General features: G+C 37.9%; 1 protein-coding gene across 5 annotated transcripts in view; it reads right to left on the bottom strand.

Moving 5' to 3' along the window:
• ZFYVE28 (zinc finger FYVE-type containing 28) overlaps positions 1 to 14,647 on the bottom strand; it is a 151,508-nt gene that overhangs the window by 15,172 nt on the left and 121,689 nt on the right. For 3 of the 5 annotated variants that reach the window (XM_051619106.1, XM_051619108.1, XM_051619111.1), the window contains 2 exons: positions 1,186 to 1,340; positions 620 to 736 (listed from right to left, as the gene is read on the bottom strand). In XM_051619106.1, coding sequence (XP_051475066.1) covers positions 620 to 736; positions 1,186 to 1,340 — 272 coding nt within the window. The remainder of the gene's footprint in view (positions 1 to 619; positions 737 to 1,185; positions 1,341 to 14,647) is intronic. The other 2 variants (XM_051619107.1, XM_051619109.1) reach the window with 1 other exon arrangement.

The raw sequence follows: 14,647 nt of genomic DNA, 5'->3' as shown, positions 1-14,647 counted from the left end.
ATCAAAATGGTGTCAGAGAATATAAAATCTTGCTCATTATCTAGTTCTGGTTTCATTATCTTAATTATCAAGAATATTATCTACTTATCTACAAGTGGATATTTTTCTATATTGAAGCCAAATTCAGCATTCTGCAGTTTCTACAAGACAGATCAGATTTCAGCATTTTTCTGAGCATTCTTATCTTTTAGTCAGCTCCTTTTGCATAGCTATTTAAACTTCATAATCCATGGTATGTGTCTGGGTAAATTAAAATGTGTCCATTGGGAAAAAAGATGATCTAGCAAGTCCAAGCCCTGCATACATTATGTTATGACCACACGGGCTACAAGCACTGTTTGTTGTACATAGGAATATGGAAGGGAACAGATGCACTCAGAAAGCCCGAACTCTTTCAACATTTGCCTCAAGACATACTCATTGTACCAATATATCCAGTGACTTCATCCAGTTTACAGTCTGTTTCCATGCCTTTTTTAAAACTTAAGCCAAATCACTGTACAAAGCTCTGCCAAAAAGTTAACAAAATGTTACGGAAACTCTTGTCAAATGCTTCATGGATCCCCATGGGGCCACCAGCAGAAATTCACTATAGAAAACTAACAGCTAAATATCTTACCTTTCTTGTGCTTTTCCTTGTCTTCTGTTTCAGGTTTGGTTGCCATAACTTCAAACAAGGTCTTTAAGATACTTCTCAGATCGCTGGCATAGTTTGTCTGCAGTTGGTCAGCAACACCTAGGCATTTGAGAAAATGGGTAAACAACTGCTAGACTATTACACCACCCTTAAAAATAGTATTTAAATTTGTCTGTTGCTACTAGGAATGGCCTCATATTTATTTTTGAGGGGATCACTTTCTCATGTTAGTAATAAAATTTGAAAATTTAAACAGACGTATTTTCTATAATAGCCAAGTCACATTCTGGCCTCTATGCTACCTGCAATTTGAAACATATTTTCCTTGTCCTTTGGCAGGAAACAGCAAGAGATTCCTTTTGCATCAAAATACATCTGCAACCAATTTCTTCCCTTGAGGGCATGGAGCATCACCAAGAAAAAGGAAGCACTTTTGGGTAAAACCTGTTGTACGCTCAAACTTTTGATCATCTAACTTTATGCACACCAAATATGAGAAAAAAAAAATTAATAGTTTTTACATTGAGAAGAAAAGGCTACTCTCATACCTGAGATACAGACAAAAAGGCGGTGAATAAGATCATTACTGCCATGAAATCTGGATCTGATCTTTTCTCGGGTGGCAATTTTAGCAGCCTGCAAAGCGAGCTGGATCTCTTCCTGATCAATGTCATCAGATGAACAAGAACTCGTCATTAAACTGCTGTTTGAGGAAAAAAAAAAAAAAGGTAAAGAAAAGTAATGTAAATCTTCACTCAGTTGTTCAGGATGTTCAGCAAATCCTAAAGGATTTATGACTCAGGCAAGACTCTATAGCAAATCAGAACTAATTGCTGTAAATTCTTGTTGAAGTTAATCAACATGCAATCAATCACCAGTATCTTTGATTTTCACTCTGCAGCATAGCTGCAAAAAACTTAAACAGAAAATCATCTGTCTGTATTTTATTGCATTTTCCTTAGCTATTACAAAGTGGTGAGCCATTTTTCAACATTAACTTCTCCTAAAAGCTCAGCCCTGAGACCATAACTCCATGAAAAATCCAAAAGGGGACTATCAACCTAAAAATAAGAAGGTCAGTTCTGATGTCAACTTAGAAATTTATTAATGGGGAAGCTAATTTGAAAAAAAAAAATAAATAAATTTATTACTTACATTACCTTAAAATAGTGAGAATAGAATCTAAATATAACAGTACAGAAAAAAATGAAAAGAAGGATGAGAGATTATAATTTACACAGTACAGAGGTAGATTAGTCCCCTTATATACCTAACTGTAGAAATTGCTGAAATGTCAAACTACTGTAACAGAATGGCTTTTGAACTCTAAAGGGTTTAAAATGTGAGATTTAAATTTGCTTTTAAAAACCAGAGGCACACTTGCCAGCCATTTCCACCCCCACCCTCCTTTATGGAGAGGAAGGCTGAACAAACTGAGACTGCAAGGAAGCTTTGGAGGGAATCCAGTTTCTGCAAGTATCAGGAATTATCTAAACTATTTGTAAATCAAGATGTTTTTTGTTTGTTTTGTTTGTTTGTTTTTAAAGGAAGTATTTAGGGAGAATGCAGAACTTTGCCAATGGAAAAACCCCTCATTGGGAGTAGAATGCTGGATGTAATTGCACTGAAGTGCTCACAATTCAGTGTTGACCAAAGGAGATGTGCCTTCTTACTCTACTGCATTTAGAGACATAGGAACACTAAACCATTTTCCCTGTGTATTGGAAAGAAGTTAACCTTGCCAACCATTAAAATAAAAAATAGAGTATTTTACTTATAATCATACTTAGGCTGTCCAAAACTCCAGCACTCTCAACTAGGCAGACAACTACCATGTTAAAAAAAAAAAAGTTACAGGTTACAGTCACTAACTACTTAAATAGCATGCAAAATGAAGGAAAGAGTTTCTAACAAAATGCAAGTTTAATCTGTTTTTATTAGGGGTGCTGCAGCATTCACCACCTTGCAGATCCCATCCCTGTGGCAACATGCATGAACAGTTACTGCAGGATAAGACACAAAGGTAACATTCATAATTATTTATGGAAAAATTTGGTGGGATGTAGTTTTGAAATTCTACCTGTAGGCTACACAGGTAATCCTTTAAAATATAAAAAATAATTTATTAGGCCATACGATCTTAAAAGTCCTAGTAAAAACAGAATTGAAAAAGTAACACCTGGAGATTAGTTGTTGACAGAAATATAAATGGAAAATGTGTAGCATGAGTAGCTTAACTGACCTCTTTCAAAGAGTAAAAAGCAGGCCTGCAAAAGACTCATTTTGTTCGTGTTATCTATTGCCATCAATAAAAGCAAATCTTTGTCAACAGATGTTAGTTCTATGTTTACAGCTCCCTCAGCACCATGACTGACTAGGTGGTTTATTAAAGATACTGAGAATGGAGTGAGAATTCTCTCTCAATTTTTCCCTTGCTTTCCCATAGGGGATATTTTCTATTGTGTATCTATAAATACACAGATAGCAAGCCTGTCAGTGTGGAAAGGTCTGTGTTCAAGACAATGAAAAGGTCAGGTAAGAAGGTGGCTCGCGAAGGAGTAAAGACCCAGGGAGCAATCCCTGATTCACAGTGGCACGCAGCACATGGCTGCCTATGTGCACAAATGCTCACATAACAGATAAAGGAGTTTGTCTGCCTCGTTAACATGGCTGAATAAGGTCTACTATTTTTTTCTTGTTTTTAAAATATTTGACCTTACAGTGATACACACATTAGCACTATACACTGCTTGCCAAGGCAAGCATGGACCTCATGACAGAGACAGATGCAGTCTGGATGTAATTTTATGATCCCAGTGCAATGGTCTCCCTGAAACTCCCAATAAGCAAAAACCTCAGTGCAGGAGAAAGCAAGGATGCTGATTCAAGGATGACTCTTCCCTCCAGATCACAGTTGAAGAAATATTTCAAAGTAAGGTGTTAAGTGGGTAGAGAGCTGTGAAGAGTGCTCTTTGAGAATATGAACTACTTAGTCCTTTCCCATTTTGCAGAAAGGAGGAAGGGTTCATTCCACAATTCTGACCAACTCCGATCAATTTTAGTAATAAGGTTTGCCTTTCAAAGTCTTCTCCAACTGGGAGGAAGGCAGTTTTACCTACTTCCTAATTAATCCAAGAAATATGGTTTTACCTACTTCTGTTCCAGGCTATTTTGTGTCAGATTTTGTGGTGTGTCACTAAGACTGGTCATGTCCCACCACAAGCCTGCCTGGAACTTTTTTGTCCTAAATGTCCCTAGCACAGAGCACATATGAGTTGCTTGAGCACTGTGGGATGAAGGTCAGCATGTATGCACACTCCCATGCATAACATACTTCATACGCACAGTGACATGTAAACTACAATATCCATATACAAGAGTATCAGAAAAGAGGATACTTTCTATTCAGGATTGCTTGTGCCATGGGAAAGAGAAAAGTGAATGTTCTACAATAATTTAAACTGGACTTAAGAATCACTACAGTTAAAAACAATTACTCCACTGTTACCAACAGGATCAAGTCAGATTTAGATGAAAATGACTCTCAAAGAATGACTAATGACCATCTGTTCTTTACTTTAAAATATATCTTACTGTTGAAAAATGTAGCCAGAAAATTAATACTGCAGAGGCAGTCAGAAATACTGTACGAAGAGAAACACAACAGTTGTTTCAGATAAATAGCAAAAGACACAGCTTTGCTTATAACAGGGTATCTCAAACAGCAGTGATTCCATCTATGCAAACATTAAAGATTCTCTTTTTAAATTGGCATTAGAGGAAATAAACCTGAATTTTGATTTACAGAGTTCAGCCTAATTTTTCTGCAAATTATTATTTTAAACAAGTTATTTTTTTAATTCTCTAAGGAATACGATTCCTACTTGACTTATCTAACGAATAACAGGGCTCCAGATTCTCAGCTGATGACAAATATGTAGGAAGCATTTCATTAACATCAGACTACACAAAGATCTGGAATGTTTCACCACTGATATCTGCAGAATCAACTATCACTGCAGAACATAAATAGCCATAGTTAGTAACGAGAGACAAGTCCTATTTTCTCAACTTCTTGGTTGAAGGGAACCCTGCATTACACAAAGAATTAGGTTAAGAAAAGGTAGGAGCCAAAATAACCATGGAATATATCCCTTGGGAAATCTTTATAATATAAACAATGCTCATTTTTAAATTTATTTTTCATATTGTAAAAACATTACAAAGTTAAGATGTCTGAAGGCAAATATGAAGAAATTAAACATTATGTAAAAGGCTGATTTCAAACAGTAAACCTGCTTATATGTTAAAAAGGAACAGATACCCTCTGCCAGCAACAATGGATTAGCTTTTTACCTAATTTGACTAGACTTTCAAAACTCCTCCCCATTTGTCATGTTAGAAAAGCAGCAAGGTCTTTCAGGACTTCAAAGCACACAAAAGGACACTGCAACTATGAACCATGCAGAAAGCTTTTCAAAGGAACAGAAGTCTGATTCTTAAATATCAATCACAGTTTGTTAAAAAAATTATGACAGACTGCCTGAAAATGATAACCAGTGCAGTTTCTTGGACTTAAATGACATAAATTAATTTGCAGTTATCATCCTTAACAAATCTCTCATGTCCATTACTCAAAAAGCCACGTTTTGAATAACTAAGATAACTATATATACATGTACATCTGTATCATGTACATGAATTTTCATTTATAGATACATATATTTTGAATATTCTAGGTTTTTTATTTCTCAAAAAACATTATAATGAGCTCCCTGGCTTTCATTTTTCTCCGTATGAATTTAGGACAAAGGCCACCTTATGCTCTGTGTACAGTATCAATAACAAACTTTTTATCCAACCTGTGATATTTAAGGCTCTATTCTCCCCCATCTGAATTTTTTCATACTTTCAGGAAATAAAAACAAACAAACAAACTTCAAAACTTTCGCAAGCAAATCTATGTTATTGTCTGTACACAATTTCTAAAACTAATTCAGCAACTGGTACATCCATCCCACTGATGCTTGTGTAGGCTGTAACTGGAAACATCATCAATAACTTGTCAAGATGTCTTTCCCAAGCTTACTCTTACTTTTATACTTCATAAGTCTCTTCTCCGCTCTGGGTTCCAATTTGAAAACAAAAAACAAACAAACAACTGCTCCACAGAACATCCAGTTCAGGAAAGCCAGAGGTTGTACAGATGAGGAATGAGAAGAGAAAACTGACAAGGGTTTGGTAAAGAGAAACATGACTCCCCATCAGTAAAAATCATAATTACTACTTCCTGTTCTGCTTTTTTCAGTACCTCTGGCATTTCATTTTTAATTGTTTCACAAGATACACAATAAACACCAGGTTAAAACCTTTTGGCTTCTTAACATGACCTAGCTTTCATACAGTCAGAAGGGAAACTATGAAATGAATGGCATCTTACTGTTAACTGGAGGGGGCTACACACTCAATTTTAGAGTAATTTAAACCAAAACCAGAACATGTCTTATAATATGGGTAACAGCATTCAATTCTTTAGCTAAGGACTATATGTTAAGGAATTACCCAAGAAGCTACATTTAAAGCAAATTTTAAAAAGCTTTAATTCACAACTTTATTTCTTGACTTCTTAACCCTAACAAGTCAAGAGAATTTTTGTATGCAATCCCTTATGTGTAAAAAGGCTAAAGAGAGGGGAAAAATAACCCAAACAACCTATAAGATTTTCCCAAGGCTGCAAAACTTTGTTGTGAGACACAAATAATACAACTGCATGCAAAACTATCAGGAACAATCTCCATCAGAAGTGGACTTGACTACACCATGATATCTTCAGATGCATTGGCAATGCCCAGCTCCATCCATAGCATCACAGGACCATTCAGGTTGGAAAAGACCCTTGGGATCACCGAGTCCAACCATCATCCCTACTCTACAAAGTTCTCCCCTAAACCATATCCACCAACACCACATCCAAACAACCCTTAAACACATCCAGGGATGGTGACCCAACCACCTCCCTGGGCAGCCTATTCCAGTGTCTGACCACTCTGTGAAAATTTTTTCCTCATGTCCAGTCTAAACCTCCCCTGTTGCAGCTTGAAGCCATTCCCTCTTGTTCTATCACTGATTACCTGTGAGAAGAGACCAGCACCAACCTCTCTACAATGACCTTTCAGGTAGTTGTAGAGCCTGACGAGGTCTCCCCTCAGCCTCCTCTTTCTCAAACTAAACATTCCCAGCTCCTTCAAGCCTTCTTCATAAGATTGATTCTCTAGGCCCTTCACCAGCTCTGTTGCCCTCCTCTGTACTCACTCCAGCACCTTGATATGTCTCTTGAACTGAGGTGCCCAAAACTGGACACAATACCCCAGGTGTGGCCTCACCAGGACTGAGTACAGGGGGACAATCACCTCTCTACTTCTGCTGGTCACACTATTTCTAATCCAAGCCAGGATGCCATTGGCTTTCTTGGCCACCTGGGCACACTGCTGGCTCATATTCAGCCGCCTGTCAATTAGAACCCCCAAGTCCTTTTCTGCCAGACACTTTCCAGCCACACTTCCCCAAACCTGGAGCGTTGCCTGGGGTTGTTGTGGCCCAAGTGCAGGACCTGGCACTTGGCCTTGTTGAAGCCCAGACCATTGACATTACCCCAGTGATCTAATCTCTCCAAGTCTCTCTGCAGAGCCTCCTTATGCTCATGCAGATCAACACTCCTACCTATCTTGGTGTCATCTGCAAACTTACTGATGATACACTCTATGTCCTTATCAAGATCATCAATAAAGATGTTAAACAGAAACAGCCCCAACACTGAGCCCTGAGGAACACCACTTGTGACTGGCCCCAGCTGGATTTGACTCCATTGACCACCAGGGCAGGACATGCGCTAGAAGCCCCATCTGCTCTCAACCTTTTTAATTCTACAGTAGGGGAATTATTTTTCATGCACTGCATGATTTGCAGAAGTCCCCTCTTAGCATCTTTTGCCCTGGCAGAGGTGGGCAATCTGAGGTCAGCTGATTAAAATAAGTAATGTGACTAACAGGATTAGCCATACATGGTACCTTCAATCAGGGAAAATTCCTGAGCATTGAATTTGAAACCAACAGCAACAACTTCTGCTCCACACTCCAGCAATTTCTGCAGCTGCCTACTTGGCTGGAAGAACATCTTCTGGAATCCTTCCTCAGCTCTTCAAACCTCAAACTGCAGAACATTTTCGTTGTACTTACCATGTTGAACTTTTCTAAAACAACAGCTGCTGAAATAGATGCACCATAAGAAACTCCACCTAGACATCAGACTTAAACTCATCACCACTCTGGCCCAAGTTTTCAGAAGAATGCAAAGATTTATCATATTTATTTCCCATTATTCCAATGAAAATTAAACTAAACACAGCAACATTAAAAAATAAACTTAAACCAGGACAGCATTTATCAGCTCTCATAAACAGCTCTTTTTATTCATTATAGATAAACCTTTTATAAGAGTGGTTATGAAAAAATAACTTAGACCATTAATAATCAACAATGCTGCTTGCCAACCAAATTTAATGCTACATACTTGCAGGGTGCTACATTTACTGTTTTATTTTGCTTTTTTAATTTGAGCCAAAAAGGGATAAAACCTGCAAGATATGGATAAGTAAAATTCAAGAAAAAAATAGATCTGAAAACACAACAAATTAGAATATTACTTAGGTTCTGCTAAGATTTTCTCCATTCCATCACCACTTTTTTTTTTAACACTTCCTTATAGTTGACCATCCATTTAAAGCTCTCTGAAGTTCACTCACACTGCAAAAGGACATCTGAGATTAGAGCATAGAAATATTTAAACTTCAAAAATAATCCTGGACTGGAAACACTGAAAGTGAAAAAGAGTGTAGCACTTCTGAAGCAATGGTATGTACTGTCAGCTCTGGTATCTGATACAGGGATGGAAACGCATCAGTCTCAGCTTTTACACCTTCTCCAGAACTTGACACAGGACAGGCAGAACCTGATGCTGGATACAAATAGTTCCAAAGGCAAAGAATCATTTAATATAGTGATGCAGCAATGTCCTCTGTGATACACAAGCAACTATTCTGTATGGCATAATAAAGTGAATTAATTTAGCAACCGATTCCAACAGATACTCATTGAGTTGCAACTCCTGTGTCTGACAGAAATGGAGATGGAGAGGCAGCACAGAAAAATGTTTCCCAGTAAGAGGAACTCTAAGGGAAAGGGAAACTTATTAGCACAACATTTTCATATCACCTCCATCAGTTCCCTCAAAAAATAACACAGAACAAGCAGATGAAGCATTAAAGCATCCTAGGATCTAGGAGAATCCAGCAGGAATTTGCTATCTAGCCATGGGACTCAAAGCTGAGAAAAGCTAATTAAAGTATTAGGTGGAGCCTTACATTTTTAATTAGAAAAGGAAGTTTTCTCTTCATATTTCACATTCAATGCCACAGTAAGTAGGAGGAAATTCTCTTTTTTTCTCCAGTATAATTGTGGGTTTACAGTGTATCTTGGTTTTAGGCATTGCCAAAAACTGCAAAAACTGCAGTTACTATAGTGATTTTAGCTAATTACACATAATCTCAAAACTCCCAAACATGCTATTCTAAGGGTTGGGTTGTTTAGCTTTTTTAAAAAATTACGTAAAATAAAGTCTAATTTCTGAAAGCCAGTAATTTCTGTTCTGTTAGTAGCACAGGGAACACTAAGTGACATTCAACAACAGATTTTTACACATCATTAAAACCAACATCATTATAAATGTGCACAAACTACTAAAAATGAAAATGACGGAGTGAGCTATGTAGAAAAAAGAACACAAACCCATTATAATCAGTTTTGTAGTAATCCACCCAGAAGATATTCCACCTGGAATACAACCCCCCAAATGGCAAATTTTGGGGTGTCTACCAGTTTTGCTAGAACAGACTTTGTGCCTCTGCCACTGATGCCAGCTAGCTTAAAATACTACCTTATTTAACTTGATTTACACAGAGAGGAACATTTTATATTTCGTTTACTTCACTCATATTGGATATTTTAGCATCACTAAAATATGAAGTTTATCGTTTCAATAGGAAAAGACCAAAAAACTTCAAACAACTGAATTTTTACCTTCCCACTCTAACAAGCACTTGTTAACACATAGTTCACACAAGCTGCCTGGGTTATTCCTTGAGAAAAAAAAAAAATCTGCATCAGTTGCTACTGAAGACAAAGGTACAAGTATAATCTACCCCAAAATACCTGTGGAAATTCCTAAAAGTGAACACTATAGCTTAGAAATGCTGCACCATTTGGAGATAGGATTTATTTTATTTTTTCTGCCTTGCAGGGTGAAGAACAAGATAGGCATGAAACATATCAAGAAGAATCCTGGCAGTGAGAAACTACAGACATCTGCTTCAGTCACATATGTCTTGCTCACTAAAATAAAGAGCAAAAGCTGACAGACCTCATCAAGGCTGACTTTTGTTTTGCTGGTACTGCTCAGCTGGTTGTTGGGGCAAGGGATTTAGCAGCAAAGCAAGAAGGTTGTAGGCAGCAGCCTGTTCATGGCTCTATTAATGTGCATATTAATTGCCCTCACTGCTTGAGTGCAGAGCGACACAAAACAGCATAAGCTCCCAGTGCATAAAAACACACCGAGTTTGAAGTTTAAAATCATTAGGCAGGAATAGCAGGTATTCCAGAAGTAATTTTGATTTTTACAGGGTATATACAACCCTTTCTCTTTCCACAACTCTTCTCACTGAGCTCTTTATTTCCATGATTCCAGTAAAGTACATGTACAGCTGTTACCACCAGCCTTTCTCTAGCTATGAGCAGTTTTCCCATGAAGAGCTTTACAGAAAAACAGGGTGAAAAATATACTGATAAAAAAATAAAATAGCAGTACCAAACACCAATGCAGAATTCATCTGTCATTTTGCATAGCTGAAACACATATAACCTGACCAGGCTATCTAGGTAAAACTGCAAGAGAGGAGATCTGGAGACACAGTTGCTCAGGCAGACTGTGACACATCAGTTAAAATACATTGTTAGCTTGTTGTCCTTCTACCTACCATCTCCTACCATCTGCAGGATACCCAGAGTAGTCACGACCTCTTTACTAGAACTTTTAAGTATGTAACTTGCACTGCAGCTTTGATAGCAAAGATGAATGCACAGCTCTGGACCGTGGGATGGAAGAACTAAGTTCTCCTGGTACAATTCACAGTCCTGCTCAATGATCAGGTTATTTTTCCTTCTTGCATCCTCTTTGAGGCACTGAGTTCTACTGGTGAAAAAGCACAGTATAAAACCTGGTTTTGTGAACAATTGTCCACCCACAAGGACTTGCTTGATCTGCAAGACAGACAAGAAAATGGCTGATGGTTTTCACTCAGGTTGGTAGGGTGTCACAAGTGGGAACCCCCAGGGATCAACACTGCACCTCACACCATTCAACAGCTTCCTAAATGATCTGGACAATGGGATTGAGAGCACCATCACCAAGTTTGTGCATTACACCAAAATGGGTGGTGAGGTGGACGTGTCAGAGGGGAAAACCATCTTACAGACAGACCAGAACAGGCAGGAAGAGTGAGCTAGCAAGAACATTATGGAGTTTAACAGAGACAAGTGCCAGGTCCTGCAGCTGGGGCAACACAACCAAAGAGCCCAGTGCAGGCTGGGGATGAAAAGAACTTGGGGTGCTGGTGGACAATGAGCTAAACAGAACTCTGCAGTGTGCTGCCACAGCAACAAAGGCAAAACAGATCCTGGGTGGATCCACAGGAGCATTATTGGCAGAGATAACCATCATCCCAGCTTTCCAAGCACTTGTCAGGCCACACCTGGAGCATTGTGGCCAGTTCTGGTCTCCACAATTTCAGAAAGACAGATAAAATGGAGAAGGTCCAAAGAAGGGCCATGAAGAGGATGGAGAACATGTCCTACAAGAAGAGACTGAAAGAGTTAAGTCTTTTCTCCCTGGAGAGCAGAAGGCTCAGGAGGGACCTCAACACAGGATTACAATGTGTAAAGGGTGGCTACAGAAAGGATAGAAGCTCTCTCTACATAAGGAGCCATATGAAGAAGACTAGTTGCAGCAGGAGAGGTTTCATCTTGATGTAAGAAAGACGTATTTTAGACTAAGAACCATCAATCACTGGAACAACCTCCCCAGGGACATGGTACAGTCCCCATCGTTGGAGGTTTTCAAGGTCCAGTTGGACAGGGTGCTAGAAAATCTCATCTAGGCTCCCTTTCCCACAACAGGTTGGGCCAGATGAGGTTTTGAAGTCCCTTCTAACCTGGGCTACTCTATGATTCTATGAACTGACTGGTAAGGTAGCTTCAAACAGCCTCCTGCAAAACATCCTCTATCTCTGAAGCAGGTAATCAAAATTCCACCTCATTTAAAAATGAAGATAACTTTCCTTGCTTTATTTCATGTGTATGCTTGTACTAGCAGAGATGTACTCAAGACATGCAATCAACTAAGACATATCCTTCAACTATATCCAGCAGGCCAATGACCACGGGCACTGCCCACATGTACATAAATACAGATATTCTAACAGAAATAGCCAGATAAATATTGCACTCTAACTGCTGGCAGTCTCTTGCTGGTTTGGCCTAGATTTGAGTCACAATACATTTCAGATATCTCCTTTGCCAGACTGTAAATAACAGAGGCTAATACTTTAGCACCAAACTTCGTAAATCTCTAAAACTGTATAAAAATATATCAGAAAACACCAATATTTCAGCCATAATGACATATCTAAATAATCAAGTAACTGCTGACCCAGCATCAATTGTATCATTAATGTTAGTTTAAAAACCTATTATTTCTATTTAAAGTTGCATTCCTTGGCTCATTATAACTGTAAAATGAAGTAGCCTTTAACATGTGCTCTAGGCAGGCAAACCCTTGAATACAAATTCACCAGTATTTCTTCCTCCCTTGTACTGCCTTACACCAAAAGCTCCAATGAGGCCTGAAATTAACTAATTGTAACTACCTTGTCCTTCTGTTGTCTCACTTATTTTTTCTCGTAACTCCCAAAACAACACTTTTCTTGCTAGCAAAGCCTTTATTTCAGTTTCCACTCACCTTCATGGCTGTATCAGGATTTGCCCAATAATTCTACTACATGTTGAAAGCTAATCAATTCCTGCAGATTATTTTTTAAAAATACGGATTTTACAACTTCCAACACTGAAATGGGTAAGGTCCCAGCAGTGTATTTTATTAACTGTCTATTTGCAATTCAGTAAGTTATAGTTATACTAAAAATAGTCCCAAAAATTACATTTATGAAATAAAAAACCCCCAAACATTAAAAAGGAAAAACTGAATGGATTGTTTCCTGGAGCTAACACTAACAACCGACCAACAGCCACTTCTGCTGTAGTTTTAAACATCTCCTTTTCACTGAAGTCAGCAGTATTATTCCACAGTCACAAGGATGTAACAAAAAAATTCTCTGTACTCTTGCGAGGCTGCATAAAACCACAGTTTCTCTGAAACCTTCTGAAACACATGGAATACACTTACTCTTTGCTGAGAAAGTCAACTGCTGATAAGGGCACCTCAAGGCTAGATAATGCTTCATGAACATTTTGCAACAAATCATCTGAGCTGGGCTGAACATTTAACTTCTTGACCATCACACCTCTGAGACGGAGGAAGCTTCTACACAGATCAGGAGCCAATGAAATAATCAACCTTTCCTTAGCAAAACCATTTGAGAAGCCCTCTGTACCTTTTTTTTTGTTTCCAGATTTGTGCTCTAGAAACCTCAAGTAAGGTTTTAAATGGTTTTCAAATTACTCTGTGAGCACAGTCAGTAAGGAAAGTATGCAATCATAGTCCTGATTTAAGACTGAAAACCTTTGGCCCAGATTACAACAAATCACACACTTAACCTAAGTTTCCACTTTTCCCCATTGACTAAATGGGGAACCTATAACAGCAAAACTCCTAATTTAAGTATACCAGTTTGGTGGCTAAAATTATGTGGAATTAATATAGCTCAAAAAATTACACAGCACTGGTTGATGACAGAAAAAGTCCAAGGCAGTAAATTACAGGCTGATTTGAAGCAGCCTTCTTTAGCAGGTCATAATTGGCTCCTAACAGCTTTTTCCTCCCCAAAAATATCCAAAAAACACAATGACCCATGGGTTGAATGGTGTTCTGGGATCCAAGAAGTGGGATCTTTCTCCATAGTTCTCCATTTGGAAAACAATACATTTACACATATGTAGAATTCCATACATACAGTACTTAATTGTTTCAAATCCATTCAGCCTATGCTATTTAATGCACCAGTAGTTAATTCAACACTCTGTGCTATTCTAGCTAAGCTGGTTTTGCTACCAGGGCAGAATTGTTTGAAAGCACCAAAACACACTGCAATTTGACGTGACTATCATCCTCAGTATTGGTTACCTAACAGCATAAAGGAATTGTTTATGATTCATAGGAGGCTGAAAGGACAAAAAAAAAAAAAAGGCATTTCAAGAATTCTATGTTTAGCTAATTATTTTTCAGAAAAAAACTGCAAATGTTATGTTTAAATTTCTAATTGTTCTTAAGCAAAAATAGTAAGAAATTCAGTATTTCTCTCTTATTTCAGAGAGAAAAAAATCAAGAGAACAACTTAAGCATGATTTGGGATATGCACACTGATATTAGGGAGAACTTAGTTATTTCAGAAAACACTTTGTAGAGATTGTCTTAGCAAGGAGCATGCTCGTTGTAGTAAACAAATGCTACAACTCTACAAAAGTAGTTTAGTAGCCAAGCAAAACTCTTTACATAATACAAGATAAAAGAAGAGGGAAGCCCCTTAAAAATAACATTATTAAAGTATTATGAAATAGATGCACTGAATATTACATTTCTATGCACAGAGGTCTAGGAACACACTGCTGTGAAGCAGTTCTAAGCTGTTCTAAGTTTTTAAACTTTTAAAACTCTTCTAAATTTAAA

Source organism: Apus apus, chromosome 4 (genome assembly GCF_020740795.1).
Source record: "Apus apus isolate bApuApu2 chromosome 4, bApuApu2.pri.cur, whole genome shotgun sequence".
In the NCBI taxonomy this organism is placed as follows: Eukaryota; Metazoa; Chordata; class Aves; order Apodiformes; family Apodidae; genus Apus; species Apus apus.
This window is presented reverse-complemented; position numbering and strand designations above follow the sequence as displayed.